The sequence below is a fragment of the Lynx canadensis genome, chromosome E2 (assembly GCF_007474595.2).
Source record: "Lynx canadensis isolate LIC74 chromosome E2, mLynCan4.pri.v2, whole genome shotgun sequence".
NCBI classification, from domain to species: domain Eukaryota; kingdom Metazoa; phylum Chordata; class Mammalia; order Carnivora; family Felidae; genus Lynx; species Lynx canadensis.
Genome location: NC_044317.1, coordinates 360,075 through 387,314, shown reverse-complemented (window position 1 = coordinate 387,314; position 27,240 = coordinate 360,075). Strand labels below are relative to the sequence as shown.

At 58.0% G+C, this 27,240-nt stretch overlaps 1 protein-coding gene and 1 long non-coding RNA gene across 2 annotated transcripts; one reads left to right on the top strand and one right to left on the bottom strand.

The window, feature by feature from the left end:
• Positions 1–740: 740 nt before the first annotated feature.
• TUBB3 (tubulin beta 3 class III) lies at positions 741–21,475 on the top strand. Its single transcript, XM_030299203.1, is given in 12 exon segments — positions 741–4,419; positions 4,422–4,511; positions 4,514–4,655; positions 4,657–4,967; positions 4,970–5,261; positions 5,339–5,906; positions 9,624–9,733; positions 10,199–10,328; positions 11,898–12,005; positions 18,583–18,691; positions 19,215–19,325; positions 20,053–21,475. Coding segments are annotated over 12 exon segments (3,144 nt in total). The 5' UTR covers positions 741–4,322; the 3' UTR covers positions 21,129–21,475.
• Positions 21,476–24,603: 3,128 nt separating this feature from the next.
• On the bottom strand, positions 24,604–25,626 carry LOC115502973. Its single transcript, XR_003965265.1, has 2 exons — positions 25,589–25,626; positions 24,604–25,176 (listed from the first exon to the last, which is right to left on the bottom strand). It is a non-coding gene; the product is annotated as an uncharacterized LOC115502973 (long non-coding RNA).
• Positions 25,627–27,240: the final 1,614 nt, after the last annotated feature.

Sequence of the window (27,240 nt, the reverse complement as noted above, 5' to 3'; positions counted from 1 at the left end):
CGCCCAGGCTCCGTGTGAGCTCTCTCCTTGCCACCCTGCCCCTCCACGATTTGGGGCACAGAGCAGAGACAAGGTCCCACAGGCTTCAGTGCAGCATCCCTGCTGAGAACGCCCCGGTGTTTGACCCGACCCCCCCCCCCCCCCCCACCCCCCCCCCGGGAACGTGGAACAGGCTGGCTGGGAGCCGGAGGGGCTGACACCGGAGTCCTTGGGCTGGGCTCCACAGCTGCGGAATCTGCTCACGCCGACAGAGTGGTTTTATTAGGACGCTTCAGGGCAGCCCCGAGCTGGAGGGAGGCTGAGACGCAGGCTTTGGAAAGGCTGTCCTGGCCACTCTGGAACGTCATGGCGGAGGCTAGGGGGCATTTGATTAGGGAGTGAGCACGGCATGGGGGGGCTCATCACCGGGCGAGTCCTGGCCCTGGCCCTGGGCCGCCTGACAGCTTGCCACCAAATAGGGCTGCCTCTGACTCAGGAGCCTGACTGGCTGTGGAAGGGCCAAGGTCCCTGAGCTGGGTGCTCTTGGCTGCTGGGTGCCCTCCCAGCCCTGATCCCCACCCTTGTAGGCGGCAGACGAGGCGGGTGGGCGGGGTGCTGCTGGCGTGCTCTGGGTGGGCCAGGATCGGTGTCTTCTGAGCCCTGGTCCGGAGGCCTGCCTCCTAGGAAGTCCCTCTTCCTAGGAAGTGTTCTTCCTGGCCTCACTGTGCAGTCACCTGTTGGGGACGTCCGTGAGGTTATCTGTGGGTGAACAGAAGCCTCTGCTTTGAACACCCCTGGCCAGGGCATGTGTCCCACAGATGTGTTGGTGTCTTCATTCCTTGTCCCCATAACTGGATTCGGTAGGTGGGATTGAGTGTGAGATCATCCCAGACTGTCCTGGACGCACAGGTCTCCTGTTAGGGTGTCCTGCGGTAAGCTTCAGCCTATAGGACAAGAGTCTACTGGGTTCCTCCACGAAGGGTTTGTTCTCTGAAAATGACAGGCAAGCAAGGAGAACTTGGCACCCTGCCTCTTCCAGCCTTAAATACATCCAGATGGGGAGGTGATGTCCAGAGCTGCAGCAGCCATTTTGCAACCAGGAGTCGGCGGCCTCCAAAATGAAGAGCCAGTGTCCTAGGGTAGTGAAGCAGAGAGAGGCTGGCCCCAGCCCGTGATGAAACTGCTCACCTCTGGGCCTGCTGTCCTGAGAGACTAACAGCTCATCAGTGCTCAGCCAGGCTGGTTGGGTTTAGGTTATTACTTGCAGTTCTTTGTTTTCTTTGGAGAGAGAAGACAGCCAGGTCCCACGTCTGAACATCCGCTCTAAGACTCGACCTGCCCCCCGGTGTCCAGGTGAGCGTGAATCGGCTCCTCCCGGGGCTGATGCGTTGTGCCCTCTCCCACCAAGCCAGACCCTACCTCAGGTCTCTGGCGCGGACACTGCAGGGTGGGCGCAGACCTTCCCCTCCCTGATTCAAAGAACCCCTGTGACCCCCTGACCAGGCCTTCCCGAGATCCTCCCCCCACCCCCACAGCCCCCCCTCGCCGTGTCCAGTGTCAGGGGGACCGGGCTGCACGCCCCACATGTCTGCTCATGCGGCCGTGTCCCCCGGCTGGCCCTCGGGGGTAACCTCTGTGAAGGACAGGGCCTGGGCCCGTGGTCAGTGACCCACCCCTACCTCCTGCTGTGGCCACGGCTAGCACAGGTATCCCACCGGACTTTGCACCCCAGCCCCCACACGGAGCTCCTCGACCCATCGAATGCTCGCGTGTTTCGGCCTGCGTGCGCCTGGCACTGCGCTTGGTGCTGGGGACACGACGACTGAGGGGTTTCTGCTCTTAACAGCCTCCTCACGTGTGGGTCAGGCACGTTGTCTCATGTTGACACGTGCTCCGAGGGGACAGTTGTGTCCACCACCTGTCCCCTGGCCGTCCCTCAGTTTCCCTTAGGGGCACTGGAGGTCGGAGTTGCTATAAGAGGCCTTGGGGATTATCTGTGATTTCCTTTAGACCCTTCCCCTCACAACCGTAACTAATCACAACGCTGACTGTCTCCCTCCCGTGAAGTCCTCAACAGGCACATCAGAACCAGATGGGGAGTCTCGAGGCCTCACCAGGAAGAAGACTGGTTGTCCGCCAGAGGCTGTCCAGTTCTCAGGCCCTTTGAAGTCTCAGGCCGGGGGGGGGGGGGGGGGGGGAGGGCGCGTCCATCTTAAAGGCCTCATTTGTGGAGCTGGAAATACTAACAGCCCTGAAGTGTGACGGCACAGAGGCGGGGGACAAGGCTGCTCCCATGACAGACTCTTGGTCGGTGCCCCCACATGTGGAGGTGGTCAAGAAGCTGGTCCCTGGTGATGGACAGCCGCAGTGTGAGTCCTGGGGCCACCCCCACTGGCCGTGGCACCACCCTGTGGTCCTGGGAGCCTTTGCTCCCTTTGGAGTTCTCCATCAGGCGAGAGAGTGGGAGGTGGAGTCCACAGAAGGCATAAAGCTGGGACGGGCCGGGGTCGGGGGGGGGGGAGGTTGGTGTGTTCCATCATGTGCCTGGTTCCTGGGGGGTTTGGGCTTTTCGTCTTCTATGGTGGGGGGGGGGCGGTGCTCGTGCCAGAAACAGACACGTGCGTTGCTAGGCGTTGCCCCGCGGGAGCCCTTCCCTGTGTCCACCAGAAGATGGGACAGGAACGCCTGGCGGGTCTGGGGAGACGTCCAGGGTGCTCTGTACGCCAAGGACCGCTGCTCGCACCCGCACGGGTGTCTGAGCGCGAAGCAGAGGAAAGCGGGAAAGCACACACACAGAATTCACTGGTGGTCATGGGGTGGCTCCCAGGGCAGGGGGGATGCCCCAAGGGTTCTGGTGCAGTTCATGTTTGATGGCTTGATCTGGGTGCTGCTTTCCCGGCTGTGTGGAGTTGGGGCACCCACTCACCTGCACTTTTTATGATTTGTGTACTTCTTACGTATGAGGTACTTCAATAAAGAGCACAAACCAAAGGGGGTAAAGGAGCTTTGTGAGTTTGTGTGATGAGTATACAAGCGGGTACTGACGTGTGGTCACACGTGTGGGCCCTGCCATCAGAGGCCACCTGGCTTCAACGGGAACGTCACAGATACGCTCGAAACACCGAGACCTCCCTCCCGGTCCCCTCCTGGCCCCACCACCACCACAGAACGAGCCACTCCCCTTTCTCGCTCCGGATTTTCTCTGCCTGTCAACCAACAGTTCGATTCCCCCGCCCACCCTCGCCCTTTAGAGGAGAGATTGCAGTCTTCGGTGAGAAAGCACTGGGCGCTCTGGGGCGAGGTGCCCGCAGGCTGCGCGGTGGCTCGGGCAGCGCACCACGTGGTCGCAGACCGAGGTCTGCCCTTGAAGTGGTTTCTTCCGCAGAGGAAATGGGGCTTGCCCCTCCCCCAGTGGAGGATGAGGCCGGGCAAAAGGCTGTTGTGACCAGGATGCCCTGCAGCAGGTCTCAGTGAAGGGGGTGGGGTTCTCGGGGGCAGGGGCTACCCTTCGCATTTAACGTGGGGTGTTGCAGGCCGGGGTGGTCAACAGCCAATGGCTGTTCCCAAGGCAGAGTGGTATCAGGTGGGTGTCCGGGATCAGAGATGGCTCCAGGAAGGGGTGTTTGCAGCGGGCCTGGAGGAGGTTAGAAGTCTTGGGGTAGATTTAGAGGAGAACCCCCCCCCGCCACCCGTCCCCGCCCACATGCAAACAGATGCCGGGAGCAGAGCCAGGCTGGGAGTGATGGTGGAGCACAGGTGACGGGAGATCCCCAGCCGAGCCCTGAAGGGCCCTTGAAGGTCCAGGGCCCTTGGAGTGAGGACGGCCCTGGATGCCATTTGTGTTGCCTGGCAGCAGGCCGGGGTACCATGGGTGCTCTCTGATGGTGCGTCCAGGGTGCACGCCCATCATGTGGCCGCCCTCAGGAGGAGGGGCTCTGGGGACTTGGAAGAACCGGAGAAAGGCTTCATTCTTTCTGGGACCTCAGCCCACCCCGGGCCTGGGGAAGCAGGAGGCCTGGCCGGCCACGAGGCAGCAAGAGGCACAGAAAAACGTATGTCCGGACCCGAGCCACCGCACCTCCACGGAAGAGGTGGGGAGGTGGGCCGAGGGTCCAGAGAGACTAGAGGTTGGTACAAGGGAGCTTGGGGTCCTGGCCGAGAAGTGACCGCTCTGGTGGGAGGCTGGGGTCTTTCCAGCTGCATTGTGCCTGAGCTGACATTTGTCCGGACGGGGAGAGGGTGACTGCGAGGGCGGCCCCGGGAGACCGACGAAGCCTGCTGGAAGCACCGTTGCTGAGCAGGACGCCGCAGAGTGAGGCCCCGTTCCTGTTCCCTGGCGGACTATGTCCGTGCAGGGCCCCCCGAGGAGGCTGCTGGGCTCCCTCAACTCCACCTCCCCAGCCGCCCCGCGCCTCGGGCTGGCCGCCAACCAGACAGGGCCCCGTGCCTGGAGGTGTCCGTTCCCGACGGACTCTTTCTCAGCCTGGGGCTGGTGAGCGTGGTGGAACGTGCTGGTGTGGCCGCCATTGCCAAGACCGCAACCTGCACTCGCCCATGTATTACTTCATCTGCTGCCTGGCCGTGTCCGACCTGCTGGTGAGCGTGAGCAGTGTGCTGGAGACGGCCGTCATGCTGCTGCTGGAGGCAGGCGCCCTGGCCGGCCGGGCCGCCGTGGTGCCAGCTGGACGACGTCATTGACGTGCTGGTCTGTGGCGCCATGGTGTCGAGCCTCTGCTTCCTGGGCGCCATCGCCGTGGACCGCTACATTTCCATCTTCTACGCGCTGCGGTACCACAGCATCGTCACGCTGCCCCGGGCGTGGCGGGCTATCTCAGCTATCTGGGTGGCTAGCGTCCTCTCCAGCACGCTCTTCATCGCCTACTACCATCACACGGCCGTCCTGCTCTGTCTCGTCAGCTTCTTTGTGGCCATGCTGGTGCTCATGGCCGTGCTGTACGTCCACATGCTCGCCCGGGCGTGCCAGCACGCGCGGGCATCGCCCGGCATAAGCGGCAGCGCCCCGTCCACCAGGGCTTGGGCCTCAAGGGCGCGGCCACGCTCACCATCCTGCTGGGCATTTTCTTTCTCTGCTGGGGCCCCTTCTTCCTGCACCTCTCGCTCATGGTCCTCTGCCCTCGACACCCCATCTGTGGCTGCGTCTTCAAGAACTTCAACCTCTTCCTCACCCTCATCATCTGCAACTCCATCGTCGACCCCCTCATCTACGCCTTCCGCAGCCAGGAGCTCCGGAAGACGCTCCAAGAGGTGCTGCTGTGCTCATGGTGAGGCTGCGGGCTCGGGGCCAGGGTGCCGGGCAGAGGGAGTGGGGATATCCTATGGCCTGATTCCTGTGCGACAGGGGCAGGCACTTGCCAAAGGGGACGGACGAGCCGATCTCTGGCGGTGCGGAGGCATGGACCCTCTGGGCCCGAGAAGGGAGAGAGCACAGACCTCCAGGAGTTGCTGTGGAGACTGGAGGCTGGGGAGATGGCGGGGCCGCAGGCACTAGAGGTGGGTCCTGGGCCCCTGGACGGGGACTCTGCCCACCCCTGGAGCGCTCCACCTCCAGCCAGGCACCAGGCAGGACACCCACCTTTGCTGCCAAGTCTTTGGATCTGTGCCCCTTGGCCTGTCGGGATGCGAAGTCTCTGCGTGGGCCGAATGACAAGCGCTGCTCCCCGGGAGGGCCTCTGGAAAAGGGACTCTGTGACCAGCCGGCCTGGCTTCACAGGCCTGCTTCAGGAAGAAGTGAGCTGCTGTTTCAGGCAGAGGGACCGTGTCTGCACGGGCTCCAGCGGAGGGCGGGGCTGATCCAAGGCTCAGCGGTGACCAGAGAGCATGGGGGCTGGGGTGGCCATCTGTGTGCACCCCACGTATCTGGCAGACGGCGCCGGCCAGTGCCTGCTCAGGCCAAGGCGGGGTTGTCGGCCTGAAGCAGTGAGCCAGTGTCAGCCCAGGGTCTCAGGGCTGGGAAGTGGCCTGTAATAAATGCTGTGCTCGCTGCATCACCTCCACCATCCGTCTTGCCTCTTTCTGGAAATTGCTTGCAGCCAGAGGGAGGAGGAAGGGGGAGGGGCAGGGGTGGGGCTGAGGGTGAGAACAGGGTGAAGTGAGTCCCAGAAACCAGCCAGAAACCGTGGCTGGCCTGCCCAGGTGAAGAAGCCACAGCCCTGAGCGGCTCAGTCAGCTAAGCGTCCCACTCCTGATTTCGGCACAGGTCACGATCTCACCCTTCCTGGGACGGAGCCCTGCACGGGGCTCCGCGCTGACAGCACAGCGCCTGCTTGCGATTCTTCCTCCCTCTCTCTCCACCCCTCCCCTGCTCATTCCCTCTCTCTCTCTCTCTCTCTGTCAAATAAATAAATATGTTTAAAAAAAAAAGGCATAAACACAAGAGACTCTTAAATACGGAGAACAAACAGTTACGGGAGGGTTGTGGAGGGGGGATGGGCTGAATGGGGAAGGGGCACTGAGGAATGTACTCCTGAAATCATTGTTGCATTGGGCGCCTGGGTGGCGCAGTCGGTTAAGCGTCTGACTTCAGCCAGGTCACGATCTCGCGGTCCGTGAGTTCGAGCCCCGCGTCGGGCTCTGGGCTGATGGCTCAGAGCCTGGAGCCTGTTTCCCATGCTGTGTCTCCCTCTCTCTCTGCCCCTCCCCCGTTCATGCTCTGTCTCTCTCTGTCCCAAAAATAAATAAAAAACGTTGAAAAAAATTAAAGCCTGGGTGGCGCAGTCGGTTAAGCGTCCGACTTCAGCCAGGTCACGATCTCGCGGTCCGTGAGTTCGAGCCCCGCGTCAGGCTCTGGGCTGATGGCTCAGAGCCCGGAGCCTGCTTCCGATTCTGTGTCTCCCTCTCTCTCTGCCCCTCCCCCGTTCATGCTCTGTCTCTCTCTGTCCCAAAATAAATAAAAAATGTTGAAAAAAAAATTAAAAAAAAAAAAAATGAACTTGAGGGCGCCTGGGTGGCGCAGTCGGTTAAGTGTCCGACTTCAGCCAGGTCACGATCTCGCCGTCCGTGGGTTCGAGCGCCGCGTCGGGCTCTGGGCTGATGGCTCAGAGCCTGGAGCCTGTTTCCCATGCTGTGTCTCCCTCTCTCTCTGCCCCTCCCCCGTTCATGCTCTGTCTCTCTCTGTCCCAAAAATAAATAAACGTTGAAAAAAAAATTAAAAAAAAAAAAAAAAAAAAAGGGGCGCCTGGGTGGCGCAGTCGGTTAAGCGTCCGACTTCAGCCAGGTCACGATCTCGCGGTCCGTGAGTTCGAGCCCCGCGTCGGGCTCTGGGCTGATGGCTCAGAGCCTGGAGCCTGTTTCCGATTCTGTGTCTCCCTCTCTCTCTGCCCCTCCCCCGTTCACGCTCTGTCTCTCTCTGTCCCAAAAATAAATAAACGTTGAAAAAAAAAATTTAAAAAAAAAAAAAAAAAAAAGGGGCGCCTGGGTGGCGCAGTCGGTTAAGCGTCCGACTTCAGCCAGGTCACGATCTCGCGGTCCGGGAGTTCGAGCCCCGCGTCGGGCTCTGGGCTGATGGCTCAGAGCCTGGAGCCTGCTTCCGATTCTGTGTCTCCCTCTCTCTCCGCCCCTCCCCCTTCATGCTCTGTCTCTCTCTGTCCCAAAAATAAAAAAATGTTGAAAAAAAAAAAAAAAGAACTTGAGGGGCGCCTGGGTGGCGCAGTCGGTTAAGTGTCCGACTTCAGCCAGGTCACGATCTCGCGGTCCGTGAGTTCGAGCCCCGCGTCGGGCTCTGGGCTGATGGCTCAGAGCCTGGAGCCTGCTTCCGATTCTGTGTCTCCCTCTCTCTGCCCCTCGCCCGTTCATGCTCTGTCTCTCTCTGTCCCAAAAATAAATAAACGTTGAAAAAAAAAAAAAATGAACTTGAGGGGCGCCTGGGTGGCGCAGTCGGTTAAGTGTCCGACTTCAGCCAGGTCACGATCTCGCGGTCCGTGAGTTCGAGCCCCGCGTCGGGCTCTGGGCTGATGGCTCAGAGCCTGGAGCCTGCTTCCAATTCTGTGTCTCCCTCCTCTCTGCCCCTCGCCCGTTCACGCTGTCTCTCTCTGTCCCAAAAGTAAATAAAAAACGTTGAAAAAAAAATTTAAAAAAAAAAAAAAATGAACTTGAGGGGCGCCTGGGTGGCGCAGTCGGTTAAGCGTCCGACTTCAGCCAGGTCACGATCTCGCGGTCCGTGAGTTCGAGCCCCGCGTCGGGCTCTGCGCCGACAGCTCGGAGCCCGGAGCCTGCTTCCGATTCTGTGTCTCCCTCTCTCTCTGCCCCTCCCCCGTTCATGCTCTGTCTCTCTCTGTCCCAAAAATAAATAAATGTTGAAAAAAAAAAAAAATGAACTTGAGGGGCCCTGGGTGGCGCAGTCGGTTGAGCGTCCGACTTCGGCCAGGTCACGATCTCGCGGTCCGGGAGTTCGAGCCCCGCGTCGGCTCTGATGGCTCAGAGCCTGGAGCCTGTTTCCGATTCTGTGTCTCCCTCTCTCTCTGCCCCTCCCCCGTTCATGCTCTGTCTCTCTCTGTCCCAAAAAAAATAAATAAACATTGAAAAAAATAAAATAAAATATATAGCCTTGGGGCACCTTGGTGGCTCAGTCGGTTAAGCGTCCGACTTCGGCTCAGGTCATGATCTCACGGTCCACGAGTTCGAGCCCCGCGTCGGGCTCTGTGCTGACAGCTCAAGAGCCTGGAGCCTGTTTCCGATTCTGTGTCTCCCTCTCTCTCCGCCCCTCCCCCGTTCACGCTCTGTCTCTCTCTGTCCCAAAAATAAATAAAAAACGTTGAAAAAAAAATTTAAAAAAAAAAAAAGAACTTGAGGGGCGCCTGGGTGGCGCAGTCGGTTAAGCGTCCGACTTCAGCCAGGTCACGATCTCGCGGTCCGGGAGTTCGAGCCCCGCGTCGGGCTCTGGGCTGATGGCTCAGAGCCTGGAGCCTGTTTGCGATTCTGTGTCTCCCTCTCTCTCTCTCTCTCTGCCCCTACCCTGCTTGTGCTCTGTCTCTCAAAAAAAATAAAAAACGTTGAAAAAAAAATTTAAAAAAAAAAAATGAACTTGAGGGGCGCCTGGGTGGCGCAGTCGGTTAAGCGTCCGACTTCAGCCAGGTCACGATCTCGCGGTCCGTGAGTTCGAGCCCCGTGTCGGGCTCTGGGCTGATGGCTCGGAGCCCGGAGCCTGTTTCCGATGCTGTGTCTCCCTCTCTCTCTGCCCCTCCCCCGTTCACGCTCTGTCTCTCTCTGTCCCAAAAATAAATAAATGTTGAAAAAAAAAAAAATGAACTTGAGGGGCGCCTGGGTGGCGCAGTCGGTTGAGCGTCGACTTCAGCCAGGTCACGATCTCGCGTCCGGGAGTTCGAGCCCCGTGTCGGGCTCTGGCTGATGGCTCGGAGCCTGCTTCCGATGCTGTGTCCCCCTCTCTCTCCGCCCCTCCCCCTTCACGCTCTGTCTCTCTCTGTCCCAAAAATAAATAAACGTTGAAAAAAAAAAATCATTGTTGCACTATATGCTAACTAACTTGGATTAATTAAAAAGAAATAAGAAAAGAAGGAAAAAGCCCATAGCCCCAAAGGACCCAGAGTGCCTGCAGCCGGCCAGGGGAGAGTGTGGCGGGGGGGGGGCACTCACACCTGCTCTGAGCCCGTGTCCGCTTTTCTCTTCAGCTCAGAGCAACCAGAGTGAAGAGACAGCAGGAGCAGCACTGCACCGCCCCAGACACCGCCATGGCGCCACGACTCGCCACTGTCCAGGCTGCAGCCAAAGCTGGACCCCCGTGACGCATCTCGACCTCAGCCCGAGCACACCCCTCTCTCGGCCCGGTCATGGCACCCCTCCTCCTGTCTGCTCTGAACAACGTGGAGGGGCCCACAGTGTAGAGTGGGCTGCGGGCTGGGGTCTGCCCTCCCCCAGCACTGCCCTTCTGGAAGGCGGTTGTGGCTCAGCCAGCTCTGGGAAGCGTTTGGGCAAGGCCTCCCCGAATGGAGTGAGTCTGTCCAGGCCTGTCCCAGTCCACACCCCAAGGGAGTGGACATCTGGGCTGAACCATGCTGCCTGGTGCCAGAAAGCCTTGGGTCCCCCCTCTTTGCGGTCCTGGTTTCTCACTGAAGAGCCCACCTGGTTTGCTCCGCACACACCGAGCGCACAGACGACCCCCTCCTCATACAGGTTCGGCGGAGGCCAAAGTGACGGTACCAGCCAGTTTTGAAGGCAGGTCTAGTAACGCTGAGGGCTCCTGCAGCCCCCGGCCAGCCGCCCCGCAGCGCTGCCCCAGCCAGCCCCCACCCATGCTGGCAGCTTCAGCCCAGACCGCTGGCCTCGAGGCCAGGAGCTGGTTCCCGGCAGGGCCAGCCTTTGCTGGAGACAGGATGGTGAGTCAGCTTGAACCTGGCACCAGAGCCCTCTGGGATGGAGGGCGCTGGCCTGGCCTGAACCATCACTCAGGGAGGCAGGGCATGTGGGTAATGGGTCCTGGCCAGCAGGGTGCCGCAAAGCGCTTCCTTCGCTCAGACGGGGAGGTGCAGCCAGCTCCGGGGAAGAGCCAGACGCTCACCAACGACCCCTGAACAGGTGTGTGTCGGGGGGGGGGGAGAGGCAGGGAGGGGCCCCAGGCAGCCAGAAGCCAAGGCTCACCACCCCCTGAACAGGGGTGTGGGGGCGGGGGGGGGAGGCAGGGAGGGGCCCAGGCAGCCAGAAGCCAACCACGGAAAGCCACATCGTGGACGTGTTGTGGGGGAGGGGTGTCTCTGGGAGAACAAAAGACCCATTTCTGGACTAGCCAAACTGGAGACTTCAGGAGGGAAAGAGGGCTTGTGCACAGCCACACCCAGGACACACAGGCGCACCGCCGGCTGCTTGTGGAACCTCCGGGCACTGTGACTGAGGCCCTGGAACATTTTCTTACTGAAACATCAGAAGGATGGCATCGAGACGTGGCACAACGTCCGCGCGGCTCGTCTGCCTCTTTCTCTCCCTTCTTTTCTGACCAGGGGACCCCCTCCCAGTTTTTCCCCCAAGAGCCCCAACCCCTCTGCCTTAGGCACACACCATCTCACCACATAGACCCCCCCCCCCCACCACCACGTTGTGCTGGCCTCACTTGGACCAAGGGTCTAGGGGTACAAGTGAAGTCAGGAGGTGAACCAGACAGAACCCACTGCCCACCACCCCCCACCCTGTCAGTCCCTGGACTGGCTTGTGTCCTTGTGACCGTTCCTGACACCGGTATTCACTGAGCAGCGGACCCATGGCAGGCGCTGTGGACATGTGCAAGGTCCGTCTGGAATCGCGTGGCAGGCCCCTGGGGAGGAGGAGGCAGGATCGCAACCCCCTGCAGAAGCTGCCACCCTCTCCCACCGCCCTTCTGACTCGGCGTTTCTGAGCCCTGCCCCCTGCTCTCTTCTGGAGGGTTCGGTGACTGCTGCAGCCTTTCCCCGCGTCCCCCACCCAAGGATCCGGCAAAGCTCCGAGTACCTTGTTTGTCCCTTCCTGCCACGCGACAGGGAGCTGAGAGGCGTCCATCTCGGTCTTTTGGGGTGGGAACGTGGGGGGGTCCCTGAACGGGTGTGGGGGAGAAAGGCTGTCCTTGCAAAGCCTCAGGGTGGGGCTGCCGCTGCGCTGGGACCGGGGAGGGCGGCCCAGGCGGCGTCCGAGAGCGAGAGGGCCTCTATTGTCCTCCCCGGAGCCCGCAGCCCCTCCTTTCAGTGTGCGGCCCACCCACCCCCGCCCCCCGCCCCCCGCCCCCCCGCGGGCCCCAGACCCCGGCGGCGGCGAGGGAGGCCGCAGCGCGCGGCCGAGTGGGGATGCGCGGTGCTGATTGCCCGGTTCCGCATTCTGCGGCGGCGCCCTCCGATTGGCCGCGCCCGGTGACGCCAGGCCGGGCGCGGCGGGCGGGGCCCGGCCTATAAGAGCGGGCGGCGGGGACGCCCGAGCCTCCGCAGCCAGCCCCGGCCTGTACGCGCGTGTCCCGCAGCCGCCCGCCGCCCGCACCGAGCATGAGGGAGATCGTGCACATCCAGGCCCAGTGCGGCAACCAGATCGGGGCCAAGGTGAGGAGGCGCGCCGCCGCACCCCCGCCCCGCTCCGGGCCCGAGACCCGCGCGCCCCCGCACCCCCACCCCGCGCCGGGCCCCGGAGGGAGGGAAGCAGGGACGCCCGGGCCCCGCGAGCCGCACCCCGCGTCGCACTCGCCCCTGCGAAGCCGAGAGAGAACAAAGGGACGAGCCGGGCCCCGCGGCGGGCGGGCGACCGGGGCATCGGGATCCCCGCCCTGCCACCTGCACGCCGTGTGTCCTCTGTCCCTGCCCGGGCACCTCTGTCCTGCCGGAGCACGGCTCGAGTCAGCGGCTGCGGCTGCGGGGACTGTCTGGGCGTGGCCCTCTTCTCCGGGGTCCCTACGCAGCCTTGAGCCTGATGGATGGGTGGACAGGTTTGGGTGGGGCGTCACCCTTCAAAGCCGTAACGATTCTGTCGGCCGTGCACCCACTCCGCCCGCCCCCCCCCCCCCAACCCCCCAGCAACAGGATGTCCTCCCAGCGGCCAGGCCACCCCCGTGTCCCTAACCTCCCTCTTACAGCCCTGGGCTTCCTGACCCCACCCTGTTCCTTTGTTGGGGGGAAGGGTTGGGCACAAAGTCGGGGTGACCTTGGTCCGGGCCGGGACTCTCCTTCGGCTCAGCCCAGCCTGGTCAGAGCACCCGGTGGAGCTGGGTGGGCAGTACCCACCCCGGGACCGCGGAGTCTGGGGGTAGGACGCGGGAACAAAGCCCGGCTCCCGGGATGGACAGCTGCATCACCGCCCGGCGCCTCCCCTCCACTGTTGTTAGCCCACCTCACAGATGTTGGGACTGAGGGGAAGAAGAGGTCCTATATTCCCCGCTGGAACCCAGGAGACAGGTGTCAGTCACATCCTGGAGATTGTCCCTTGGCCAAGGTCACACAGCAAGTGCGAGACAGAGCCACGCTCTGCAGACGGCCAGCCTAGGGCTCAGGCTGGGTGGGTGCTGCTGCCCACTGGGGCACCCCTCAGAACAAAACGGGGCCGCAGGAGCGGCTTTGTCAGGGACCAAGGCCAGGGACGCGGGGTGGGAACGGTGGAGGGCGGGTTTCCCGAAGGAGGCTGTGGGAGGAGACAGGTCTTGGAGGGGAAGGGGCCTAGGAAAAGGTTCCTCTGGAGGCTGTTGCCATGGAAACCAGGCAAGAACAAAAAGCTAATTACGACAGGGCTGGGGCAGCCTCGTGGCTGACATGTAAATTGCAACTTCTCTAGGGTGGAGGCGACTTGGATGGGGTGGAGGGGTGGAACCAGGGAGACTCCCTAATCACCCAAGGAGACAGCTGTGTCTGCCCCAGGAAGGGGACCTGGGGGAGGGGGAGGCCCGGGGGATGATGGCCTCAAATCAAATCAGGGCTCCTGGGGCAGTCACTGACAGCTGCCCTGGCCAGGTGGGAGGGGCGGAGGGCTCACTAATGTGGTCACAGGGGCCAGGCCTGCCCTGAACATCTGCTTGGGGGGGGGGGTGTCAAGGGTCACTGGGGGGAGGAGGGCAGTCCCCAGTCCTGCCTGAGCCTGGGGGTGTAGTGAGTCCAGTTATGCACCCCTCCCTTCTGTGACCGGGACCAGGACAATGTACAAGGCAAAGGCAAGTCCACGCCAGAGGTATTGCTGAGGTGGGGGGACGGCCAGGAGGGCAGGGTGGGAGGAAGAAAGGCAGAGGGCAGTAGCCTGAGTGCCAGACAGTGTCCTCCGGGGAGATTTTTTTTTCCTGCTTCTTAGAGATTGCTCATTACTTTTTATTCCTTTTGGGTTGATTTTCTTACTGTATGTTGTTTTAAACATTAATATCTGATCCTTTCTAACAGTTCAAACCAGGGAGAGATGGGTTTTGCAGGGAGGGGGATTGCTTCTCCCTTTCCCACCGCTGCCTTCTTTGGTGACCAGTGGCAGCTGTCAAGCCCTTTCCTTCTGGCCTCCTTGTCTCGGAAAGTATTCAAAGCCCCTGGGCTAGGCCCCATGTACGGGCTTAGTGGATGCTGCCATCTGCCCTGTGGACAGGCAGTGCACTGGCCATTTCAGTCTCCTAATCCCATACTAGTTTGGGGGTTTGGGGCTCCCAGGTGAGGGGAGAGAGCAAACTTTTCCTTTCCATCACGATCAGCAGGCTTGCAGGTCCTTGGGTGGTGCTTGACTCAGCTTGGGTCCCTGCTCTAGGGAGGGGCCTGGCTGTGGGGGATCTAGGGCAGTCAGGGAGACTGGGGCCAGGAGAGAACACATCTGTCCTGAGGGTGAGCTTGGCGCATTACTGACTCATGACAATGGTCGCTGCGTATTGAGCGCTGTGCCAGGTGCTCTAGGCGCACCACCTCGCAGGTATGTGGTGAGATGGGGTATCGCCCTCCTCCAAGGGTCGCCTCCAGGAAGTTGAGGCAACCCGCCCAGGGGGGACACGGCGGGAGTTTTGAGTTTAGGTCTGCATGGATATATCGGGTATGCCCACCCCCCCCTCCACCGCGTCCATTCAACAGGCGGATGAATCTGGGGGCCTCGCCCTCCTCCCCTGGGGTGCAGGGCCGGCCAGGAGCCTTTGTCTGCACCCCCTTCTCTCGGCCGCTGGGCGGAGCCTGGGAGGGGCGGGCCCGGACCCTGGCCCTGACGGCCAGTGGGGGGAGGGATTTCCGGTTTCCCTCGCACCCGCCTCCTCTCCCAGCGCCTCCTAAATGGGTCAGGGTAACGCTCTCTGTGCTCGAAGCGGGGAAAGACATCGAGGACCTAAAAGGGTTTAACGCCCCTGAATCGGCTAGCCCTCCCTTCTGGCGGAGCTGCTGCGCCCACTGCCTGGGGCTCCTGTGCCCGCCCAGACACTTGGCCGGCCCCTGGGCGCGGACGCGGCAACGGATCAGCACCACGGACAGCGCCGCGGGGCGGAGGTGGGGGGTGGTGACGGTGTCTTGAGGTAGGAAATGCGGCCTGGACCCTGGGGTCCACACACCATCTGGCAGTTTTCTCAACTGTAGTGATGGTCGTAATTTTTATTTAATTTACAAAATATATTTCATTTTATATTACATTATTTTACTAATAAGATACTTATTTTTTCTGAAGATTTTTCAGAGTTTATTTTTTTGAGGGAGAGACCACGCTCCAGCAGGGTAGGAGCAGAGAGAGAGGAGAGAGAATCCCAGACAGGCTCCACGCTGTCAGCGCAGAGCCTCAGACGGGGGCTCGATCTCACTGACCGTGAGATCATGAGCCGAAATCCAGAGTCCGATGCTTAACTGACTAAGCCACCCAGGAGCCCCAAGATCCTTATTTTAAATCACATTTTATTAGTTTTAACTTCAAAAGCAATTCTTAATATATTCTTCTAAAAAGTGGAGATACTGCAGATGAGGCCAAAGTGCCTACCACCTCCTTCCTGCCTCCACATTCTGCTCTCCTTGGGGGACAATTTTGTTTCCATCTTCCAGCCTGTTTCCTGTGCATGTTATCTGTGTATCTTTGTAGAGAGATACAGCATCTTTTGTGAGGTTTGCTTTTTTACTCCATGCATCATTATGCAATATGCCTTTCCCTCAAAGATGCGTCTTGGAGATCGGCTTCTATCAGTGGTGTTATTTTACTGCACCACACTATCTCAAAGTATATGATTTTTTTTAACTTTTATTTTTATTTATTCTTTCTACATATGACTTTACAAATTTAAATAGCGTCTAAGGGGGGTGGCTGGCTGGCTCAGTCAGTTAAGTGTCTACTTGGCTCAGGTCATTATCTTGTGGTTGTGGGTTCAAGCCCCACGTCAAGCTCTGTGCTGACAGCTCAGATCCTGGAGCCTGCTTCGGATTCTGTGTCTCCCTCTCTCTCGCCCCTCCTTTGCTCTCTCTCTCAAAAATAAATAAACATTAAAAAAAATTTTAAATAGCATCTAGGGGCACCAGGATGGCTCAGTCACTTAAGTGTCTGACTTCGGCTCAGGTCATGATCTCACAGCTTGTGGGTTCGAGCCCTGTGTCGGGCTCTGTGCTGACAGCTCAGAGCCTGGAGCCTGCTTCGGATTCTGTGTCTCCCTCTCTCTCTCCTCCCCTCCCCTGCTCACGTTCTGTCTCTTTCTCTCTCTCAAAAATAAATAAACATTAAAAAAAATTTTTTTTAAATGGCATCCAAGGGGCATCAGGGTGGCTCAGTTGGTTAGGCAACCGACTCTTGATTTCAGCTCAGGGCATGATCTCAGGGTTCCTGAGTTTGAGCCCCACTCAGGCTCTGCACTGACCCTGTGGGGCCTGCTTAGGATTCTTTCTCTCCTCTTCCCTCTCTCTGCCACTCCCTCACTCACCCCCCTCCATACACCTCTCAAAATAAAGAAATACAACTTAAAATTTCTTAAAACATAAATAGCATCTAAGACCTTTTAACTCACTGAAGCCAACATTTGCTGAATGCATCAGGCCTTGTGCTAACCATGTGATGTGGGTACTATTATCGTGTCCACTTTACAGTTGAGAAAACTGAGGTCCCAAAAGCTGGGGTCACTGGCACACACTGACTGGTGCTGGATGGATCTGGTCGTCTTCTCCTGGAAGACCGTGCTTCTCACAGATGCATTTTCAACAACTTTCTGTAGATATGTTGATGGCAGGGTGACTGAATCACTCTCTGCTGGCCCCACACTTGTTGTCTTGAGCTCATCACTCCTCTACAGGGGCTGCGGGTGTCCCTGAAACCAGAGGTTTGAGGTGTCTTGGAGCCCTGGGGACCAAGGCCCTGGCTCAGGCTCTCACAAAGGCCTGGGAGTGAGGAGGGCAGTGGTAGGAAGCTCTGATCAGGCCGCAAATACCTCAGTGACATTTCTGTGTGTTTGTTTCTAATTACAAAATTAACAGACACAGTGTAAAAGAACAGTTAACAATGACAAACGGGGAATAAGTCCAGCCCCTGTCCTCACTGAGGGATGACCTCCAAACACACCTTCTCTGGACGAACTACAAGACTTTTCATGCATTTTATAATAATAACACTGTTGATAATGATCAGGGTTTTAAATTTTTTAATGTTTATTTTTTGAGAGAGAGACCGAGCAAGAGAGAGGGAGAGAGAGAGAGAACATGAGCGGGAGGGGCAGAGAGCGAGGGAGACACAGAATCCGAAGCAGGCTCCAGGCTCCAGGCTCCAAGCCGTCAGCACAGAGCCCGACGCGGGGCTCGAACCCACAGATCCTGAGATCAGGGCCTGAGGGGAAATTGGACGCTTAACCGACTGAGCCACCCAGCGTCCCATAATTATCAGGGTTTTAAAAATGGTTTTTAAACTAATCTTTTGTTGTTTAGAAATTAACACATGACAGAGAATTCCACAAACCCCAAGGGTACCCAGTGAAAAGAACTCTTCCCCAGCCCAGAACCACACTGCCAGGCACAGCTCCCTGGAGCAGACCTCTGTGTGCCTGTTAGAGACCTCTACATATAGACGAGGACGAGCACACTGGTTTCTTGCTGCTTTTTTCACTGAGCCGTCTTTTTGCCAGCACACGACTCACGTGTAGAGGTCTGTTATTTCTTGAGCCCTTCATCCCATTCATCTTCTGAAAGTCACTCCAACCCTGGGGAGCAAAGGGGAGGGGCACCGGGAAGTCCCACAGCGTGTGACCAGTGACCCTCCCTGAGTGGGCCCACGGTATCCACAAAAGCTTGGAGATGCCCTTGGGGTGAGAGCAGAGCTCTGGGCAGCCTTCCCTCCCCCCGGCGAGTGTGTCTTTGTGTGCTCACTTACAAGCCCCCACTCACACGCTCCACACAGATTAACTCGCTTTACTCCTAGGAAGCCTTGTTTCCCCCATCCCGCCTACCGAACGGATGAGGGCCCCGAGGCACAGAGAATCCTCAGGACCCGCCCAGGGTCACACAGCTGGAAAGAGGTGGTGCTGTTCCTGAATGCAGGCCCCGCTCTAGGCTTTTGGGCCCTGCTACAGCTGCAGGAGTGGAGTCGGAGGGGGGGCAGTGTGGACGGCAGGAGGCAGTGGAGGAAGGAAGCCCTGGGGGTTGGGGCCGGGCCGGTCTTTGAGAACTGGCTGGGGGGCCCCAGGCAAGTCAGTCCCCACTCGGGGCCCCTGTGGTTCCTGGTGGCTGAGGCTGATGGTGTCCTGGGCACTGCCGGACCCTGTCTCTGGACAGCCTTTGCCCTGACACCGAAGGGCACACATATCCTGGACCCTGTCACTTGCTGTGGGCAGTTCTTGATCTCTGTGCCTCAGTTTCTTCATCTGAAAAGAGAAATAACGAAAACCGCTCCGCGAGGGTGATTATTACTACCCCTTCATGGAGGAGTGGCTGCCCCAGGCCCCTGGTTAGCAAGTGCAGGGCTGAGTCTGGGGGCCCGGGTCTGTGTCAGCTGAGCCCGGAACCACCCTGAGGGCTGCAGGCCGCGCCCGCCGTGCAGACAGTGGACGTGCCTATTTGCTAGGACAATCTTCTGGTAGATGACAGAGCTTGGGGGCTCTTCTCCAAAGTCACCGAAAGGAGTGAGTGCAAGCTCTGCATCCAGGCCCCTTAATTTATACCCAGGGCTGAGTCCGTGGGAGGGGAAGGGCCTGGTGGGGGCCGCAAGCACCTGCTGACCCTTCCTTTCCCCCTGCAGTTCTGGGAGGTGATCAGCGACGAGCACGGTATAGACCCCAGTGGCAACTATGTGGGGGACTCGGACCTTCAGCTGGAGCGCATCAGCGTCTACTACAACGAGGCCTCTTGTGAGCTCCCGCCTTGCCCCGTGCTCGACCTGGGAGGAGTGGGGAGAGGGCTTCTTGCCTGCCGGGTCTCGGCATCTCTGCCCGCCTAGCAGCAGCTTGGCAGATGCAACCCGAGACTCACAAAACAAAGACAAGGGACCCTGGAAACTGCCACCCTAGTGAGATTCAAATACGTGTAATGGTCGCACGACACATACACAGTCCAGGGGAATGGACAGGGCTGGGCAGGGTCCTGGAAGTCCCGCAGGAGGCCCCTGGGAGGGTCCAGAGCAGGGGCTATTTAGCAACTGGTGTAAAATGATGTCCACGGCGAACTGGAGAAATGTCAGCCTGCCCACGTTGACGTAGGATGAGGTCCCGGCTGTCTGAGGTGTTGACCACGATCCCCGTTTCACACGTGGTTCCCACCTCTCTGGTCCCAGAGAGTCTGAGCACTCATGGTGACGGCATGACTCTGGCGGGACAGGGCGGTAGGCGTCCCTTCCCCTGTGTGACCCACATAACCCACCCCTTTCCTCCTCAGCTCATAAGTATGTGCCTCGGGCCATTCTCGTGGACCTTGAGCCTGGGACCATGGACAGTGTCCGGTCTGGGGCCTTTGGGCACCTCTTCAGGCCTGACAACTTCATCTTCGGTAAGTTTCCCCTGTCCCACACTCTGATGCAGACCCCCACCACAGGCAGATCCAGATCAGGGAAACAACAGAGCAAAGTCGCCACTTAGCAGGACAGAAATGACCTTCCCGTGTTGCAGTGGGCCCAGAGAAAAGGCTCTGTGCAGAGAATAGAAACCACTTGTGTATTTCAGGCAGAACAATGTGCAAGGCAGAGAATTAAGCTTACGAGACTGTTACAGAGCTGGCAGGACACGAGTCAGTCTCCAGAGGATTCAGGTTCATGGGCAGGCAGCATTGCTGTGATCCAGAGACCCTCACCCCACTTCTGTCTTCCAGAGCTCAACACCCCAGCTGAGGGGCTCGAATCCACATTCAGACCCCAAGCCGTGAGGGATTCTGGGGTTCTGGAGGCCACCGCTTACACTGCCAGCATGGCCAGCCAGAGGGTGGGTGGGCTGCGGGGGGGGGGGGTGGTGGGAGGGGGACAGGTAGATTCACCCAGGACCCCCGAGGGAGGCAGAGCGAGAGCTGCAAGCCCAGGTCCTCAATTCCTGTCTCGAGCCCTTGACACGGGGCACCAGGCAGTGGGGTCCCCGGCACACAGCATGGAGGGCCACGGAGGGAGCGTGCGGGTGTGGGCACCCCCACTGCACGGAGGGAGACGGGCACAGGGTGTCCCCAGTGGTGCTCTGAGTGGCCTGACTAGTCTCGTGCTCCCCCTGCCCCCTCTCCCCCTCACCCACAGGTCAGAGCGGGGCTGGCAACAACTGGGCCAAGGGTCACTACACGGAGGGCGCCGAGCTGGTGGACTCAGTCCTGGACGTGGTGCGGAAGGAATGTGAGAATTGCGACTGCCTGCAGGGCTTCCAGCTGACCCACTCGCTGGGCGGGGGCACGGGCTCGGGCATGGGCACCCTCCTCATCAGCAAGGTGCGCGAGGAGTACCCGGACCGCATCATGAACACCTTCAGCGTGGTGCCCTCGCCCAAGGTGTCGGACACGGTGGTGGAGCCCTACAACGCCACGCTGTCCATCCACCAGCTGGTGGAGAACACGGACGAGACCTACTGCATCGACAACGAGGCCCTGTACGACATCTGCTTCCGCACCCTCAAACTGGCCACGCCCACCTACGGCGACCTCAACCACCTGGTGTCGGCCACCATGAGCGGCGTCACCACGTCCCTGCGCTTCCCGGGCCAGCTGAACGCCGACCTGCGCAAGCTGGCCGTGAACATGGTGCCCTTCCCGCGCCTGCACTTCTTCATGCCCGGCTTCGCCCCGCTCACCGCCAGGGGCAGCCAGCAGTACCGCGCGCTCACGGTGCCCGAGCTCACGCAGCAGATGTTCGACGCCAAGAACATGATGGCCGCGTGCGACCCGCGCCACGGCCGCTACCTGACGGTGGCCACCGTGTTCCGCGGCCGCATGTCCATGAAGGAGGTGGACGAGCAGATGCTGGCCATCCAGAGCAAGAACAGCAGCTACTTCGTCGAGTGGATCCCCAACAACGTCAAGGTGGCCGTGTGCGACATCCCGCCACGCGGCCTCAAGATGTCCTCCACCTTCATCGGCAACAGCACGGCCATCCAGGAGCTGTTCAAGCGCATCTCCGAGCAGTTCACGGCCATGTTCCGGCGCAAGGCCTTCCTGCACTGGTACACGGGCGAGGGCATGGACGAGATGGAGTTCACCGAGGCCGAGAGCAACATGAACGACCTGGTGTCCGAGTACCAGCAGTACCAGGACGCCACGGCCGAGGAGGAGGGCGAGATGTACGAAGACGATGAGGAGGAGTCCGAGGCTCAGGGCCCCAAGTGAAGCGGCTGGAGGGGCGAGCCGGGCTGCGGCCAGGGCCACGCGGCCTGTCCCCTGGCGCCACGTCGCTACTGACACCACCCCCAGGCTTGCCCCCACCAGCTCTGCTCACAGCACCCTAGGGCCCCCGAGAGCTTGTCCTCCAGTATTTACGGCATCCCCACCCCACGTGAGTCCTGTCTTCCCGCCATAGGTCACCTCCATTTTTGTGTCTGCTTTATTGTCAGCTGCAGGCCTGATGTTTTATGGCTTGTTTTGTTTCTTTTGTTTTGTTTTTTTGGTTTTTTACTGGTTTGTGTTTATATTTTTGGGGGAGGGGATACTTAATAAATTTATTGCTGTCAGATATCCCTGCCCGGTGCTGGAGATTTCATTTTGTTCTGGAAAGTTGGGTCTGAAGGGGTGAGGAGGGGCAGACGGGGAGGTCTGTGTGGGAGCAGGGCAAAGAGGCATCGTCTCCCAGGCCGGTGGCTGAGAAGGGCTATGCTCAGAGGCTGCCGGTGCGTCAAGGCTCAGCCCCTGGGGAGCTTCTGGAAGGGGGGTCCTGGAGACGGAGGCTCATCCCGAACACCAGGTGCAGCTCACCCTAGATTGAGAACTATCTCTAGTCTCCCACCGGGAGACGCACTCCGGAGCTTCTGTCTGGTTTACCTGTGTGCTGGAAGTTAGGGTGCAGACAGCCAGAGACCCCAGTGGGGGTTGGAAGGGAGGACTTTGAACAAACCACCCCCCCCCCTGCCCCCACCGCCCGGAAAACTATGGCGTGTTGGAGGATTGTGTCTTGGGCCCCGGGAAGGGGCTGGTGGGGGTTAGGGAGCCGTGGCCACCGCACCCAGGCACACCCCTGGCAGGGAGCAATGTGCTGGCCCTAGGCGCCCCCTGGTGGCACTCCTGTGGCTGTAGGGCGACCAGTGTCCAACTACAAGGGTTTTGGACCCAAAAAGAGTTGAGAGACACCTGCCCAGTGTTGAGAAAAGTCCTTCTGGCTCCTGACATTCACAGATGATCCTGCTGGGCCCCAGGTCCACTGTCTTACTGGGGCTCCTCCTGAGAGCTCAACACAGACACCTCAGGGAACCTTCACGATGATGCTACGAGGAACATGTCATTCTTACCACATTTCACAGGCCAATAAATGGAGGCTCCGAGAAGTGAGGGCACTTGCCAGCTGGCAAGTTGCAGAGCCGCGTGTCTGGCCCAAGGCTGTGCACGTCTCCACTTAGCTTAAAACGGCCCCAAACTGCCCTTCCCTCCCGAGCACCTGCACCCACAAGAACTTTCTCTTCCTCCACATCTCTCCGATGAGCCTGGCCTGCTTGGGTCACCCTGCCTTTGTGGGGCTGGCTCTCGGGCCAATCCCTTCCTTCCTTCTCCCAAGGCCCACAACCCGGCTTAGCGCCAGTGCGCAGGGCCAGTTTGTGAGGACTGTGGTGGTGGGGGTGTGGGGAGGTGAAGGCGTGGGAGCCCATCGCTTCCGGCCCCCTAGCACATCTCTGCTTCTCCGCAGACTTCTTCTGTGGGAGGGGCTTCGTGCTTCCTTTTTTCCAGCCCTCTCCCCTCTCCTTCAACTGACTCTCCCCCATGAACCTCTAGCTTTAGTTTCTTATGAGGAGTAATTTAGGTCTCTGCTGTTTTCCTACACTGCAGACATGGGGCAGAGACCAGCCAGCCCTGTGCTCTACGTGAGTTCCTGACTCACAAATTCCCGAAGCATAATGAAATGGCTGATGCTTTATGCCACTGAGTTTCTGAGGGGTTTATTACACAACAGAAAGCAGGAACACGCGTGGGGAGTGGCTAGAACAGCATGTGGCCCATAATAAAGGCCACAAATGTAAGCTCTTAAGTGTATCTGTTATTGTTAGTAAAGGGAATTTGTCTCCAGAGGGGCACCGGCATGAGGGCGCAGGAGAGGCCAGCTCAGTGGCTGCCCAGTCTTGCAGACCCTCCTACGAGAGCTCTGATTGGCCCAGCACCCTTCAGTGGGAATGACCCTATTGGCTGGCATTTGGGACGGCCACTTCATTGGCTGCCTCACCCTTAGGTCCGCCTGTCCATTTCAGCCTAGGTGAAGGACCGGGGTGGGGGGGTGTCCGGACCTGGGCACACTGCCAGCCCTCATGGGGGAGAAGCCTCAACCCTCCCTAACCCTCTGCCTGGTCCCCTGCAGGAGGTACTCGGGCCAGGAGATTAGTTCACACTTGGAGAGGGCGGCCAGGACAGATACAGGACACCCAGTTAGTTAAATTGGAATTTCAGACAAACAACAAACAACCTTCCACTTGAGGGCATGATTATGCCGAGCAATTATGCCTCAGTTGCTAAATCCAGTAATCCTAGCCTAGGACTCTTCAGCAGCCCTGCAATTGGGCCAGGCAGGGTCAGGCAATCTTGAGCTCTTCACCTCCTCGTGTGCTCCTCGCGTGACCCTGTGAAGCAGACGAAGAAACTGAGGCAGGAGACAAGCAGAACTGTCCCAGGGTGTCCAGCTGCCAGTGGCAGGGCCACAGTTTGAACGCAGGAGGCTGGGGGCTGAGTCGTCACCGTTCCCACCACCCCTGGGGACAGCAGCAACCTGAGGAGAGGAAGGTGAGTGCACCAAACGGAGGTGACCTCGGCTGCTGCCCCGCTCCTTATAGCCAGGCCATCTCCCCTCTTAAGAGCACTTTTCCCAGCCGCAAAGATCAGGTGCCTGCTTGGACTTTAGATTCATTGTGCTCGCACAAGTCTTTGAAAACTACTTGCTTGGATAATAACAAACATGAGTGTATGCCCTGGAGGCTGCTGAGATCCAGCCTTTAGAGACTGCCAGACGCAGCCGTCGCGGCCGCCGCAAGTGGGGCGTGGGGCAGGGTGGGAGTTCTCCCACGTAAAGAATGAGCCAGGCTTCCGTGGGATTTGGAGGGATGGCAGGCTCAGACAACACTGAACGAACTGAAGTCGAGTCGTTGTGGCCCAGTGTGAAGATATGGGCCTCTGACCAGGACTTGGAACCTGACCAGAATCCCACTTCCTGGGGAAGTACAGAGTTAAAGTAGATACGGGGTGTTGGGGAGCAGCTCACACTGGGGCTCCCCTGAGTCGGTGGCCAGTGTGACTTTCATACCCCAGGCGGGAGCTGGACACCCGTTGCCACTATTATGATCGCAAACAGTGTTCCTCAGCCTGTGAGTTTCAAAAGCAGGGTTTCTCAGCATTGCACCTGCTATGGAATGAATGCTTGTGCCCCCCCCCCAAATTCGTATGTTGAGGCCCTAACCCTTATGTAATGGTACTTGGAAGTGGGGTGTTTGGGTCATAAGGGTAGAGCCAGCACGAATGGGATTAGTGCCCTTTTAAAGAGATCCCAGAGACTTCTGTCAACCTTTCCACCTTGTGAGGGCACCAGGAGACAGCAGCGGTCTGCAAACCAGAACATCACCCTCACCGGCACCCAGCCGTTCTCGTGCTCCGACCTCAGACTTCCAGCCTCCAGAGCTGTGAGCGATAAATTGTTTATAGGTCACCCAGCCTGTGGTGCTCTGTTATAGCAGCTTGAACAAACTCAGAGCAACCTTAATGCTAATTCACAAAAGCCATTTTTACAGGTGTACCACGCTTGGTCTGTGACAAGTGCCTGACTGAGATGGTGTCATTTACCGCTCCCGGCAGGGTCATAATTCATACCCGGTCTTCATCTCTGAGCCCACCAGCCAGGAAGCTCATCACCAGGGGCCCTAAGGTGTGCGTAGGAGGGCATCACACAGCAGGACTCTGGTGGCAACATTCAAGGTTCTGAAGTTGAAGACGCCAGCCCAGCAAAGCTGCTGCTGTTCCGCGGAGGCCAGACATGAGTGGTCAGATGTGGAGTGGGACTTCCCGGTCCCGGAGCCAGTATGGAATGCTTCCATGTGGCTCCTGTCTCCTTCTCTGAGGGTGTTTGGTGGAGGACTGGATTCGTTGCCAGCAGAAACCATTTGTGACAGTCTTGGAGTCTTAGAGTCTCTCTCCAGGATCCCTCCACTTTCCAGCACCCGTCATATGTGTAATAACCTTCAGTTTTCCAGGATGGCTGAATGTCACAGGAAAATTATAGAACAAAAATTAATAAAGAGAGAAAATGCGAGAGTCGCCCGTGGTTGCAGTGACGCTGGAAACTCGCCAGCATACCCCAGAGAGGGGAGCGGGGGAATGTCCAGACCCTCCCTGGAGCCCTGGCCTGGCCTCTGGCTGTGCTCCTGGCCAAGTCTCTGGCTGCAGGGGGTTAGGGGTGAGGCAATAGTGGATTTTCTTATATGGCCTTTATTATGTTGAGCTAAGTTGCATCTATTCCTAACTTTTGAGAGTTTTAATATGATGGGGTATTGAGTCTTAAAAAATACTTTCTCTACATCTATCGAGATGATCCTGCGATTTTTACCCTTCAACAGACGGCATTTGGAAATTGGATATCCATATGCCGAGTATTAAAACTGGACACTTACTGGGGCAGCTGGGTGGCTCAGTTGGTTAAGCGTCCAACTTTGGCTTGGGTCATGATCTCACAGCTCGAAGGCTTGTAAGTTCGAGCCCTGCATGGGGCTCTGTGCTGACAGCTCGGAGCCTGGAGCCTGCTTCAGAGTCCGTGTCTCCCTATTTCTCTGCCCGTCCCCTGCTCTCACTCTGTCTCTCTCTCAAAAATAAACATTAAAAAAATTTTAAAAATTGGACACTTATCTTACACCATACACACAAAAACTCAACACTTAATATAAGACCTGAAACTATAAAACTCCTAGAGGAAAACATAGGGGGGAAGCTTCATGACATTGGCCTTGACAGTGATTTCATGGATGTAACTCCCAAAGCACAGGCAATGAAAGTAAAAAGAGACAGGTTTTCATCAAACTAAAAAGCTTCTGCACAACAAAGGAAATAACGAAGTAGAAAGTCAGCCTGTGGGATTGAAGAAAATATTTGCAAACTGTATATCCATAACTGGTTTGTTTCCAAAATGTATAAGGAATTCCAACAATTCAATAGTAAAAAACCAACCTGATTACAAGATAGACACATGAATAGATAGACAAGATAGACATGAATAGACATTTCTCCAAAGGAGATATACAAATGGCCAAGATGTATAGAAAAAGATACTCAATGTTGGGGCGTTTGGCTGGCTCAGTTGGAGGACCATGTGGCTCTTGATTTCAAGGTCATGAGTTTGAGCCCCACGTTGGGTGTAGAGATTACTAAATAAATAAATAAATAAATAAACTTAAAAAAAAGATGCTCAGTGTTACTAATCATCGGGGAAATGCAAATCAAAACCACAGTGAGATATCATTTCGTACCCGTTAGGATGGCTATTACCAGAAAAATAAAAGACGACAAGTGTTGGTAAGGATGTGGAGACACTGGAACTTTTGCACACTGTTCATGGGGATGCAAAATGGTGCAGCCACGAGGGAGAGCCGTGTGGAGCTTACGCCAGCAGTTACGAGGAGAGCTACCACATGACCCAGCAATCCCACTTCTGGGTATTTATCTACAAGACCTCGATTTATACTTGAATAAAGCTGTTAAGAAAAAAGAACCCTCCAGTGGCTCCTGTCTTGGCACAAATCAAAGCCGATGTGGGTACAAATGCTACAGCTTTGCTTCTCACTTCACCTTTCACCAGGCTTCCCATTTTACCAATCTCTGGCCACACTGACCTGCTTTCTTGTCCACGGGCACACTGGATCTTTCGGTTCCTCGAGTGTTTTGCACTGTGCTTTTCCCCAGTCCTTCAGTGGTTCTCACCGTCCTACCCTTTGGGTCTTACCCGGAGCCTACTGTCCTCCTCCCCTGGCCTTTTCCACCGTCTGGTCACCCTGTTTATTTCCTTTTTGGTGCTTATCCTATCTCTTATTAATTTGTATCTTTGCATATTGTCTGTCTGGCTCCTTGAGTGCTAGGACCTTGTCTGTCTTTTCTCTGCTGTGTCGCAGTACCTCAGCCAAGGCCTGGTTTACCAGACACTGATTCAGTTCAACAGCTGGTGCTAACACACCTTTGTGGAAGCCTCTCTCACTCAAGGCTGACCTCACTCGCGGACTTATTCCTTCCTCAGCCCATGTAAGGAAGCACCTCCTGTATCCAGCCACTGTTCTGG